This window comes from Antechinus flavipes, chromosome 1 (genome assembly GCF_016432865.1).
Source record: "Antechinus flavipes isolate AdamAnt ecotype Samford, QLD, Australia chromosome 1, AdamAnt_v2, whole genome shotgun sequence".
Classification (NCBI taxonomy): domain Eukaryota; kingdom Metazoa; phylum Chordata; class Mammalia; order Dasyuromorphia; family Dasyuridae; genus Antechinus; species Antechinus flavipes.
This window is the reverse complement of record NC_067398.1, coordinates 611,772,763-611,787,237: the sequence shown is the minus strand read 5'-3', so window position 1 is coordinate 611,787,237 and position 14,475 is coordinate 611,772,763. Positions and strand designations below refer to the sequence as shown.

General features: G+C 33.8%; 1 protein-coding gene across 2 annotated transcripts in view; it reads right to left on the bottom strand.

The window, feature by feature from the left end:
- Positions 1 to 14,475, bottom strand: part of COL14A1 (collagen type XIV alpha 1 chain) — a 253,774-nt gene that overhangs the window by 52,586 nt on the left and 186,713 nt on the right. For both annotated transcript variants that reach the window (XM_051971025.1, XM_051971024.1), the window contains exons 39-40: positions 13,105 to 13,158; positions 12,680 to 12,733 (exon numbers count right to left, since the gene is read on the bottom strand). In XM_051971025.1, coding sequence (XP_051826985.1) covers positions 12,680 to 12,733; positions 13,105 to 13,158 — 108 coding nt within the window. The remainder of the gene's footprint in view (positions 1 to 12,679; positions 12,734 to 13,104; positions 13,159 to 14,475) is intronic.

The window sequence follows — 14,475 nt, the reverse complement described above, 5'->3', positions numbered from 1 at the left end:
AAATTAATGTTCTTAGAAAGATCAAAAGCTGTAAAGTGATTCTTAGCATCTTTTCTATCAGTAATCGGGTGCTGAGTCTCTTCATAGTTAGCTAAGCTGATCCCTGGACATCAGACACAGTTCATCAATCAGCCTGTGCCTGAAGCCTTTCCCAACTTGATATGACTTGCAAAATCTTGTTCTGCACTAGCTCTGAGAATCTTGGGATTCAAGGGCCCAGAGCCAAACAGACATACCTTTATGTTAGGGCAAATATTCTTTACAAAGTGGGGGGAAAGATAATTTCTCATCTTCAGAAAGGAATTCACATCATGTATCAAATAGAGTATTTGGAATGATTGAGAGATATCAAGGATAGAATTCTGACCATTGGAAATCTCCAATGAAAGAACAATTTATTGATAATGTTTTACTTAGTTAGAATCCATAAGGAGTCTAAGTCATCAAAAATTTTGCAACTTTCTTTACTGTTGTGAAACTTCAAACCCCAAGAATCATTAGTCTACAGTGATTATATGTCTCATTGATTTATTATGATTCCAAAACTTAAAATTCTATAGAAAGAAAACATTTTGCCACTTCTCTGAGAACCAGAACATTTACAGAAGTTCTCTGTCAATATAATTGTTTTTAAAGAGAAAGAATTTCAATTTCTCGTGTAAAAAGATTCAGCAAAAATTCTACAAGTCAGGGCAGGGGATTTCTTTAGCATCACTAGTTTCTATAGTTAACAAATAAATTGAGTGAATAATGCTTTTGAAACTATCATGTTCAGAGAAGTTCAGAACTTATGGAATCTCCATGATCTTGGGAACCTGGTTCAAGCCTTTTATAAAATTCAATTTTATTTCCTTTCATTTCTGAATTTTCATCCCCTCTTCTTTCTCTCCACTGTCCAGGGAGAAGACAATAACAGTAAAATTCATTACAAATATGTATAGTCATGCAAAACAAATTCTTATATCAGCCATGTCAAAAAAATAAAAAAAGAAGAAAAGAGGAGAAAATATACTGCAAATTTCACTGAGTCTTTCAGTTCTTTCTCTTACAGTGGATAGCATATTTCCACATTAACTGGAATAGTAGTTGGTCATTATGTGGATCAAAATAACTGTCTTTCAAAGTTTATTATAATATTACTGTTATTGTATAAATTCTTCTCCTGCTCACCTTATGTTGCATGAATTAATAAGAGTATTCCCAGAATTTTTGAAACTATCTACTTCATCCTTTCCTATAGCATGATAGTATTCCATAATATTTGTATTATGCATAGTCAGTGATCTAAGTCTTTGACCAAAACATATAAATTCATTTAGATACTTAAACCATACATACAAGAAAATAAGAGCATTAGTATTAAGGTTGGAAGAACTAGTTCTGATTACAGAATCAATTAGTTATTTAATTTTGGTTAATTTTACTCAACCTGAACCTCTGCTTTGTCATCTGTAAAATGGGACTAACGATATTTATATTTCCTGCCTCACAAGCATATTGAATAAATCCTTTAAAATTGATAATTTTTGCAATCATCACAATCACAACTGGCTTGACTGATGGTGGGCATGGATTTTACTGAAAAGTTATAAAATTCATCCAAAATCAATAGAGAGGAAAAATCAATTGTTAAACCAACTAACACTGTAAATTAAACATTGCATTTCTAAAAGAGTGGTGGAAAGAGGATTAAGGGAGGTAATGGAAGGAGAGTGGAAGGGAGGAAACAAGGAAAAGAGAAGAGAAGAGAATGAAATAGAGAAAAAGAGTAAGAAGAAGAAAGGAACGGAAACAGTGGAAAGTAAAGGAGATGAGAAGAAATATATCCATGGATATTATTATTAAAAGGGACTTTTTATTTGACTAATATTTTTTCAAATATTTCACCATAATGGTAATAATTCAACATTTAATATGGGAATTAAAACCAGATATCTGACTTCAGTCCAACTTTTAAAGTTCATTTCAATTCTGCCTCATACCTGATAGAATGGAACACATGAATATACTTTGTTTATATTACACCCATATGATAAGGAAATAATTTGTAAACTCTTTTACAATTAATCTTACCACAGCATGTTTATTATATCACTACAATACAATTAATAGAAAACATTAGAATAGAAAAAATAACAATAGAAAAGATCTTTTCTATCTTTTATTTCACAATCAGTTCATGATGTATTTAATGTTTACTATGCCTACTTGATGTGTTAGGTTTAGGATATTTTTGAAGTATGACAGGGCTCCATCTTCAAAAAGTTTACATTTATATTGATAGAGACCTAAAATCACTCTAGTTAGTATGGGATAATACTATTTCAGATCCACTCTACTCTAAGTAGGAACCATGAAACCCTCTCAAACTTGGCTTCCTTTTAATGGATTCTCTACATAGCAAACATTACTTTAGAAATGTGTGGTCTTAAACAAGGAAAAATTCTTAAAAGTTTAAACGTAGAAAGCTTCATATACAGTTAGTGGCTGTAAATATGACTAAAGCTCATCTAAATGTGAGCCTAGATTTTCCAGGACTTCCTGCACCTCTTTATCCTCAATACTCTTCCAAATCTTGAACTACATCTCATATATAGGGTTTTTAATGGAGGAGAAATGGGAAAGTTGAGAGACTATGATCCAGGGGTCCATCTGGGCAATTTCAGAATCACCTAGTGACAGCCCAGCACCATGAACAGAAGGAAAAAAGAAGTGGAGGGAGCAAGGGAGGGAGAAGGTAAAGAGATTTATAGTGGAAAGGATGGGATAGACAGAAGTTATGGTCAGTTAGTTGTAATGGCTGAAAAGATGAACTGGAGCTCCAAATCCATAATAAATGTTGACTTGCACTGCTGGTTTTTTTTTTTTTTCAGATGGGGACCTTGCACTGTGGTCTGCTGGCTTCCCAGAAAGAGTATGAAACGTGTTCATTGAATTAGTCCAGCTTTTGCTGGATTTGATTTTACCAAAAATTGGGCTGGCTTGAGCTATGTCCTGTTTATGGCTCCAAGCCTGGGGGATAATGCGAGCTGCCCAAAAAGTCACAGATTCCCCTTTCTAAAAGCCAGAATAAACTAGGGACATGAAGAAAACATATTCTCTACTTAAGGAGGAGAATTTTTTTTTAAATGATTCCTTCTCTTTCTTGGATTAATTAGGAGGCAACATAGAAACTGACGCAAAAAAAAAAGCTGCTTGATTTTGATTTATATTCTAGTACTGTGAGAGTGCTAGTGGGAAGGTGTCATTGAGAGAAGCTAGAGACAGGCAAGGAAGGATCATGGATTAGGAATCATAAGGGACCTTCTGGCTCTACTTTCATTTTCATTTTTACAGATGAGGAGATAAGGGTGCAGAGAAATTAAGTGATCTACTCAAGACAGGTAAAAAGGAGCACAGGGGAGACTGAATATAGCTTTTCAAAATCTAAATACATTGTCCTTTTCACTGTATCACATACTGGCCATAACTCTATCATAGAAAGCAAGATTTGATATCTGGCTTCATTTTCCACTTATGACTCTTGCTATGTGACTATGTGGTAGTCATCTAACTTTGGTTTCTTCAAATGTAAAGCTGGGAAAATAGTATCTATACCTTACAGTGCTATTGTGAATCTTAATTGAGATAATATACATAAAGAACTTTGAAGACCCCCGAAGCATTTAAAAAATGTCAGCTATATTTGGGTTGGGATGACTGGGAGGCAGAAAAATGACTTATGAACCATCATGGGAGTAATTCCCATTGCAATGCATTTTTTGTTGTTGTTTTTGCTGAGGCATTTGGGATTAAGTGACTTGCCCAGGATTACACAGCTAGAATGTATTGTATCTGAAATCAGATTTGAAATTAGGTCCTCCTAACTTCAGGGCTGGTGCTCTATCTACTGAGCCACATAGCTGCTCCCATTGCAATGCATTTTAAAAAAATTATTTCTGATCATGGGTATGTTTGGTTTGCTCTTGAAATATACTCCTTCAGCTCATTGACAAAGATAGACAGACAGACACACAGAGATCAATTATATATGTTATATAAGTTATATAAATATATTTCTATGTTAGCCATATTGTGAAAGAAAACACAGACTCAATAGAAAAAAAAAGATAAGATTTAAAACCTACATTCAGAAAAGTGAACATTTGGTAATGATGATACCCAGAGTGTAATTATTATTATGGGTAGTTGAGGTAGAGTCATTTAAAAGGTCAGAATTAAGGAGATTAAAGAATTGGGAGATTAGAGTGTGAGATGAGCATAAATGAGGATATCAAAGTTCTTTCATATAAGGAAAGAAAGAGAGATGCATGCACTGAGAGACTCCCAAACATTTATTGTAGCACTTCTTTTTTGTAGTAATAAAGAACCAGAAACAAACTATATGCCTTCCTATTGGAGAATGGCTAAGCAAATTTCACTCCAAGAACGAAATGAAATATTGCTATATTGTTTTTAAAAAATAGCAAATGTGATGAATGCAGAGAATCATGGTTAAGATGTAACATGAACTAATGCAAAATAAAGTAAGAGGTCACCTACCTACACTGAGCATCACCACATAAATGGGAAGAATAATCTCAAAACAATTACAAAGAATGAGCTTGGCTCCAAAGGAAAACCAAGGGAAGAAATCTCCTCCCATCCTACCTGCTTTGCAGAGAATATGGGACATTGCATATGATTTCAAATATTTTTGATAGGTTTTGCTGATATTTCTCTTCTTTTTTTATTTTGTAAAATCTTTGTTATAAGTGATAGTTTTCAGAGTGGGGAGGAATAGTGAACTAGAGAAATTTAATGTCAAAACAAAAGATATCAATAAAATGTATTAAGAAAGGAAGGAAGGAAGGAAGGAAGGAAGGAAGAAGGAAGGAAGGAAGGAAGGAAGGAAGGAAGGAAGGAAGGAAGAAAGAAAGAAAGAAAAAAAGGAAGAAGGAAAGAAAGAAAGAAAGAAAAAAAGGAGTGAAGGAAGAAAGGAAGGAAAGAAGGAAAGAAAGAAAGAGGAAAGAAAGAAAGAAGGAAAGAGGAAAAAAGAGCGAGGAAAAAAGAGAGAAAGGAAGGAAGCAAGGAAGGAAGGAAAGAAGGAAAGAAAAAAAGGAAGAAGGAAAGAAGGAAAGAAAAAGAAAGAAAAAAAAGAAGGAAGGAAAGAAAGAAAAGCCCTCTTTGTCTTTGCAGGATACTCAGTGTCTCCATGACTCCTGGCTGCCTAAGATCTTTACTATTCCCCATCAATAATCATAGCTCCCACTTATAGAGTTTTAGGGTTTGCAAAATCCTTTTCAACAACTCTACAAGGTAAATACATTACTCCCAATTTATATGTGGAAACTAAGGCAGAAAGAAATTAAATGACTTGCCCAGGGTCACATAGCTAGTAAAGTCTGAGTCCTGATTTGAACTCAGGTCTATCTTGACTGCAAGTCCAAATGTCTACTTAAATGATTCTCAGATATATTTGTTTAGTCCTAATATCTCTAACCTCCAAATGTCTAGTTGACATTTCAAATGGAATATTCTGTAGATATCTTAATTTGTTGTTATTTAATTGATTAATTATGACCCCAATTCCTCATTACTCCATTTGGGATTTTCCTTCTCCAGCTCATTTTACAGATGAGGAAACTGAGGCAAAAAAGTTGAGTGATTTGCTAAGATTCACACAACTAATAAGTGTTTGAGACAGGATTTAAACTCAGATCCTACAGATTTTAGGTCTGCCATTCTATTCCCTGTGTCACCTAGATGGCCTTAAGACATCTTAAACTCAAAAACTGAATTTATTATCTTTCCTCTCTATATTCTCTCCTGTTTTTAATTTTTCTAAGCACCTGGTAGTACAATGCTGGCCCCTTTTTTCAAAGATCTTATCTAAAGTCAGGAAAATCTGAGTTCAAATCTAAAAGACACTTACTAGCTGTGACATTCAGCAAGTCATTTAGCCTCTCTCTGCCTCAGTTTCCTGAAATATAAAATGGATGTGGTAAAAGCACAAACTTATGTATTATTTTGGACTCCTCAGAGTCTCACTCCCTCCAATATTAATTAGTTAAAAAGTCCAGTAGATTCCACCTTCGCAACATCTCACATATTCTCTTTCTCTCCTCTGCCACTGGCCTTTATTACATCACTTCTAGATTATTGTAATAGCCTGCTGGTTGGTCTCTTAGCCTGGGCTCTCTCCCTTCTCGTCCATCCTCTTATTCAGTCATCAAATGTATCTTCTTAAAGCATAGGTCTGAAAAATTATTTCCTTATTCAATAAACTGAAGTAACTCTTGATCACTTCCAAGATTATATATAAAATCCTCCTTTGGCTTTTAAAACTTTTCATTACCTGCCTCTTCCTACCTTTCCAATCTTCTTATACCTGAATCCACTCCATTAACAGCTGCAATCAAATGGCACTGGCCTTGTTGTTCTAGCAAAAGTTGCTCCATATGCCACATCCTCTACACTTCCATATTTGGGATTTTCCCTCTCATGTCACCTCCTAGTTGCCCTGGAATTCTTCAAGTCTCAACTAAAGTCCCACTTCTGCAAGAAGTCTTTCCCTATCCCTCTTTGTGCTAGTGTCTTCCCTCTGAGATTATTTTTAATTCATCCTATTTATAGTTCGCTCATAATTGTTTGTATGTTGTTTCCTCTATTAAACTGTGAACTCCTTAAGAAGAGGTGCTGTTTTGTTTGTTTTGTTTTTACTTTCTTTGAATCTCCAGCCTTTAGCACCGTGCATTGAACACAACAGTCATTTAATAAATACTTGTGATTGAGTAGCCTCATCAAAACTTATTTCCTCTATGTCTTCCCTCCTAGATTTACTAAATAGCTAAAAATTATGATAAACTAAAATGTATTAAAATATTAAGAACCAAAACCAGCCTAACCCTTTCCCTTCTTCCAATCCCCAGAAAATATTTTGTATTTTAGCAATTATCAACTACTAAGGTAATGGAGAACCAATGGAAGAAATTACATGACTTTAGTGGCTGCCTACTTTTACTTCAAATAAATCAATTCCATACTTACTACTATCTTTATCTATTCCTGGGCAGCCATATGTCTTTTTTTTTTTTACTACTCTGAATCAAGATCATAATTAATACAAGGCAAATGGGCACTGACATAAGCAGGGAAAGGGATTTCCTCCCCAGAAGGCACTTGTTTCCTTGAAAGTCAATCTTCCTCTCAATGGCTATATCTGTTCTTCCACTTTGACTTATGACTCTATTCTGACCCGAGGTGCCAGTGACCCCCAAGCACTTGGTGTTTCTCCTCTGACCTACCTTTCCCATCCCCACCTTCATGAAATGGGGACTAGAAGACATTCCCTTTGGAATTGACTAGTAGGCAAGTTTTCCTACACCCCCAACCCCACCTCCTCCTGCCCTTCCAACTGTTTTTTTAAATTTTGTTTTGGTTTTAGGTTTGTTGTTTTTTGTTTTTGTAATCAGTGAATTAGGTTTATTATGCATGTTAAAAAGAGCACATTTATTATCAGTTTACATGAAGAGTTCCATAAACTTTTTAAAGGAGAGACAGAGGACATTTACATTTTCTAGATCTTTTTGTTGACTTATTTTCACAAGCTTGGGTTCCTGATTTCTTTTCATCTTCTTCTGGAATTTGTATATTCATACTATGTACTCGAAGTAGACAAAAAAAATTCTCCCAAATGGTTCTATACAAAGAACTTAGAAAGTATAATTGCTTCTCTCACTTTTTTATGTCTCTTAAATTTACCAATGTTGATTGAAGTTCCCTTCTTTCAAGGATCTTATCCAAAGAATTCATTATTTAGATAAAAAATACATAAATTATACTGTTGGAAAGGACTTTAAAGAGCATCGTTAGCACAACTCCCTCATTTATAGAGGAAGAATCTTAGTTACAAAGGTATTAAATGACTTGCCCAAAGTCATATAACAGAGATATGACCTGTACTCCCACCCCAATTCTTCCCAATAGATTCTTGTAGGAGGAGTCTGTATCTCTTGTAATTTCTACCAGAGCAACAAATTTAAGTGTCCTGGAATTTTTCAAAATAGGAATTGGGTTTACCTTGAAAGTTTTATTTCTGAATTGACTAATATGGGAGGAGGAAAGGAATCTCAGTGATATTATTTCTTATCTTTCTATTTACTTTATTTTAGTTCCAAAACTTTCATTCCTATAGATAAAAACATATTTTGCCAATCTCCTGGGTTCCCAACATTTATAAAACTCCCTGTTAATGTAACAGTTTTTCAAGAAAAAGAATGCCAATTCTGGCATAAAATGATCCAGCAACAAATCTTCACCGGTATTAGTCTCTATAGTTGACAAATAAATTAAGTGAGTGAAACTTTTGGAATTGTAGCTTTCAGCACCTCAGGGCTCATGGAAGAATCTAGGTGTGTAACTACTCAGAAGCTGCCCTAAGGCCTTTGCCAAAACATATAAATTCATTTAGATATTCATACCACATCTAAAGAAAATTCCATAAATTTCATCTTTATAACATTCCTCCTTTGGAAATATTCACTTGGGTTTATGTACAGACTGGATTAATTCAGTTTGGGGAATAGGGACCACACTGAAATTTAAGATATATTAAATGATTTTTTAAAATCTCTTAATTCATAGGGACATGATAAAATCTACTTACCATTCCAACAAATTTGGGGAAATAAGCTTCCCTATTCCTTGACAAGAGCATTAATCCGGATTTAAAGGTAATATTTGAGAAAAAAAACTGGAGTCTTATAGTTAGTTCCCACTTAAATTTCCAAAATTGTATCACATATACCAGGATATGTCAAATTCACTTCTCTTAAATAGCTGAAACTGATGGTCACTTATAGAAAAGTATAATAAAATGAGACCACTGACCATCTGGGGTGACAATTTATGATGAGCTAGAAACAAAGAACTGACTCAATCTTCTCTCTACTGTTCTTTTTATTAATAAATTTAAAGACTGTATTGTTTAATAAAATCCAATATCCATTCCTATTAAAAACACTTCAGAGTATAGGAATAAATGGATTTTTCCTTAAAACAATCAGTAGTATCTATTTAAAACCATCAGTAAGCATCATATGTAATGGGGACAAACTGCAACCATTCCCAATAAAATCAGGAGTGAAACAAGGTTGCCCACTATCACTATTACTATTCAATATTGTATTAGAAATGCTAGCTGTGGCAATAAGAGTTGAAAAAGAGATTAAAGGAATTAGAGTAAGTAATGAAGAAACCAAATTATCACTCTTTGCTGATAATATGATGGTATACTTAGAGAACCCCAGAGATTCTACTAAAAAGTTATTAGAAATAATCCACACCTTTAGCAAAGTTGCAGGATACAAAATAAACCCACATAAGTCATCAGCATTCTTATATATCACTAACAAAATCCAACAGTCAGAGCTATAAAGAGAAATTCCATTTAAAGTAACTACTGATAGTATAAAATACTTAGGAATCTATCTGCCAAGGGAAAATCAGAATCTTTATGAGCAAAACTATAAAACAGTTTTCACACAAATTAAGTCTGATCTAACCAATTGGAAAAATATTAAATGCTCTTGGATGGGGGGGCAAATATAATAAAGATGACAATGCTACTTAAACTAATCAATTTGTTTAGCGCTAAACCAATCAGACTCCCAAAAAACTATTTTAATGACCTAGAAAAAATAACAACAAAATTCATATGGAAAAACAAAAGGTCAAGAATTTCAAGGGAATTAATGAAAAAAAAATCAAATGAAGGTGGCTTAGCTGTACCAGATCTAAAAATATATTATAGAGCAGCAGTTACCAAAACCATTTGGTATTGGCTAAGGAATAGATTAGTTGATCAGTGGAATAGGTTAGGTTCAAAGGACAAAACAGTCAATAACCTTAATACTCTAGTGTTTGACAAACCCAAATACCCCAGCTTTTGGGATAAGAACTCACTGTTTGACAAAAATTGCTGGGAAAATTGGAAACTAGTCTGGCAGAAACTAGGCATTGACCCACACTTAACACTGTACACCAAGATAAGGTCAAAATGGGTTCATGATCTAGGCATAAAGAATGAGATTATAAATAAATTAGAGAAACATAGGATAGTTTACCTCTCAGATCTGTGGAAGAGGAAGGAATTTATGACCAAAGAAGAACTAGAGATCATTAATGATCACAAAATAGAAAATTTTGATTATATCAAATTGAAAAATTTTTTGTACAAACAAAATTAATGCAGACAAGATTAGAAGGAAAGCAACAAACTGGGAAAACATTTTTACAGTCAAAGGTTCTGATAAAGGCCTCCTTTCCAAAATATATAGAGAATTGACTCTAATTTATAAGAAATCAAGCCATTCTCCAATTGATGAATGGTCAAAGGATATGGATGGATAATTCTCAGATGAAGAAATTGAAACTATTTTTAGCCATATGAAAAGATGCTCCAAGTCATTATTAATCAGAGAAATGCAAATTAAGACAACTCTGAGATACCACTACATACCTGTCAGACTGGCTAGAATGACAGGGAAAGATAATGCGGAATGTTGGAGGGGATGTGAGAAAACAGGGACACTAATACATTGTTGGTGGAATTGTGAATACTTCCAAGCATTCTGGAGAGCAATTTGTAACTATGCTCAAAAAGTTATCAAACTTTGATCCAGCAGTGTTACTACTGGGCTTATATTCCCAAAGAGATCTTAAATAAGGGAAAGGGACCTGTATGTGCAAGAATGTTTGTGGCAGCCCTCTTTGTAGTGGCCAGAAACTGGAAACTGAGTAGATACCCATCAATTGGAGAATGGCTGAATAAATTGTGGTATATGAATATTATGGAATATTATTGTTCAGTAAGAAATGACCAACAGGATGATTTTAGAAAGGCCTGGAAAGACTTACATGAACTGATGCTGAGTGAAATGAGCAGACCAGGAGATCATTATATACTTCAACAATACTATATGATGATCAATTCTGATGGACCTGGCCATCTTCAGCAATGAGATGAACCAAATCAGTTCCAATGGAGCAGTAATGAACCAAACCAGCTACACCCAGTGAAAGAATTCTGGGAGATATCTAAGAACCATTACATTGAATTCCCAATCCCTATATTTTTGCCTGCCTGCATTTTTGATTTCCTTCACAGGCTAATTGTACAATATTTCAGAGTCTGATTCTTTTTATATAGCAAAATAACAGTTTGGACATGTATAATTATTTTGTATTTAATTTATAGTTTAACATATTTAACATATATTGATCATCCTGCCATCTAGGAGAGGGAGTGGGGGGAAGGAGGGGAAAATTGGAAAAAAAGGTTTGGCAATTGTCAATGCTGTAAAATTACCCATGCATATAACTTGTAAATAAAAAGCTATTAAATTTAAAAAAACCTGTATTGAAGGACACATTTGCTGTTGTTTTATCTAGTCATTTTACTAAGCTCTAGACAGGATTTATATGTGACAACATTCTTGTTTATCCAAAGATGAGACTTTTTCTTTTTCTTTTTTTTAAGTTTTTCTTTTTTGCTCTATTGGAACTGATTTGGTTCAAGATGAGACTTTTTCTGTAGCTTTTAAAAGTATACATTTAATAGAAATTTAATTAAATATTTATTTAATTTCATGCTCTATTAAGTTTTTCTTAGAGGAACAACTTCAAAATCTGCCAAAAAAATGATTATTTATCAACGAGTCCTATAAGTTTGTGCCAGTCTATAGTTGACATTAATTAAACTACACATTAAACACATATTTAAAGTATATATTTAATAAGAAAGTGACACAATTATCTTGTTGGTTTGGTCTTTTTTTCTTCTGAAATTTTTTAGTGATGTTTCTAATTTTTGCTACTTCTTACAGACTCAGTCCTCTCCCCTCCCCCCAATTGTAGCCCTCCCTTGTAATAAAAAAAAAAAAAAACAGTCAAGCAACACCAGTCAACACATTGACCAAGTCTAAAGATGCATATCTCATTCTAAACCTCTAATTAAGAGATAAGGTTTTTTTTGTTGTGCAATCACTTAGCCATCTGAAATACAGCTATGAACATAGAAATCTCTCAAAAATAAATATGAAAAAAAAGAAATCCTTGACTGATAATTGCTGTCATAACGCCCATATACTTTATCCTGTGATAGAGATGAAAATACCTTTTGGCTTTTATTCAAATAGCTATGCATAAAATAATGCAAAGTGTTAGAGACAGCAGGACCCACAGGAGGGAGTAGGAAGAGAGACAGAAGTCTGGAGTCATTTAGTATCATTGTTTATCCCCAAATCCAAATGGTCCCTGAAGACATCACTATTTTGTAGCAAAGTACCATAATTAATGCTCAGTATGATGCATTATGATTAATTTGTGTTCTATATTGTCATTTTAAGAAAATTGGGAATTGTGAAATATACTTTTAAAAGAATTTTAAGAGGTTAAATTCTGAAAAAAGAGAGTCAAACATATTCAGATGGTTTTTAACTGTTTGGGGGCATAGACAGGTGGAGAAGGGGAAGAGAAGTGCTTTTGAGGCTGGAGAAGAGCCTGTACAAAAGGACAGAATCAGAAGTAAGCAATCTGTGAATGTAAAAGAGATTTCCCTGCCTCAAGTAGACTTCTACATGGAAAATAAAACAGGATGAAAAACAACATTGCTACAAACTATTGAATATTTTCTTACCCTATGGCCTTGTGAACCATCACGTCCTGGTGATCCAGTGCTCCCTGGAATACCCTAAAAAGATTAAAGACCAAAAAAAAAAGGTCACTCTCATACTCCTAACTTGCGTCACTGAAATACTTCAAAACCTCAGAGAAGGTGTGATATGAAAATGGAGGTCTTTAGAACTTGGAATAGGGTACATAACTATGATTCATAGAAGAGAAATGCCTCCCTTTCCTTCCCAGCCCCCACTTAGCTTATGGTGAGGAACTTCAATGTGACTCATGGAAAGAAAAATTTTAAGATAAATGAATTTGGGCTAAGGGTAGTACTACACTGAAAATAGAAACTGTGATTTTCAAACTCATAAACCACTTCAAAAACCCATTGCCTTTTCTTCATATAAGCTTCTTATGCTGACAGCAAGGAATTAAAGAGAATACCTGTGGGCCTGGAAAACCAAGATCTCCCTTCTCTCCTTTTTCACCTGGTGTTCCCTGAAGATCCAAAAACCACATGAAGTTAAACACACTCATCAATTCATATACTGTTTTTTCCCCACCAACCATTCTTCCTTAGTCAACATTAGGTCATATTCATACACATATGCACATACCATATTAAATATACACATACTATATTAAATATTAAAATAAATTACCTCATACCAACATAAACATAGAACTTAAAGGTTTATATGTAGAAACAGTTTTGAGGGCATGGAGCAACAGATCCTCATTATAGCTGAAAGAGGAAAGAATACCAACTATTTGGGGGGAAAAATCATAGACATTAATATAATCCAGAAAAGGGGGACAGTGTAATCATGGAAATATAGATGTAAGGACTAGGTCTTTACTATTCTAAGTCCCTAGATTTCCAGAAGGGGATTTAAACAATTAAAGTTCTGGCTATCTTTTGGATCTAATCATTTCATTGTTACATAATTTTTTTTTTGTTTTTCCTGCTATAAACATATGAGAGGCAGTACAGTATAGTACTGTCTATATAATTGGGCCTATAGTTGGAACTGGACCTCAAACTGTAAGCTTTGAGTATAATTGTGGCCTCCAACAATTAGTGGATGTGTGATCTTGGACAATGCACTTAACCTCTCTGTGAATCAGTTTCCTTATCTACAGCAAAGGGATAATATCTAATAGAGTTGTAGTGAAGAAAACATCAGAATACAAAGTAGAGAAAAATGCACATAAATTGAAATGTATTATATGTACACAAGAGAAGAGTAGTTTCCAAAGTATCATCCATGGGAGGAATACTCCAAGAAGGAAAAACTGTAGCCAGAGCAAGTGTCATGAGCATACAAAATATCACTCAAATGTGGCTACAAAACAAATCTTTAAAATCTTTGAAAAGTTATTACTTCAAAATCAACAAATAGCAAGTGTTTTCTATAATAATAATAATATTGATTTATATGGTAATTATAATTTTGATTTCTATCACGCAGAGTTTCTAACCTAGGACATATAAATAAACAAAATTTGAATGAAATGACATGAATAAACAGAATTTAAATAATTATATGTTAATATAATTGGTTTCCTTTTTAGCTCTCTTATTTTACTTTATGCATTCAAAACATTATTCTGAACAATGAACCATTACCAGAAGGCCAATGGAGTTCATAATACAAACAAACACAAAACAAGGTTAATTACCTCTGGTAAGGTAAGATATATAGCGATAGGTAAGTGTATCTAATGTGTTTCAATGTGACATGAATCCTTTCTGAGGAAATACAGTCAGATTCTCAGAGCATGGAGCTCTTTGTTTAAATCTATTGGGAACAA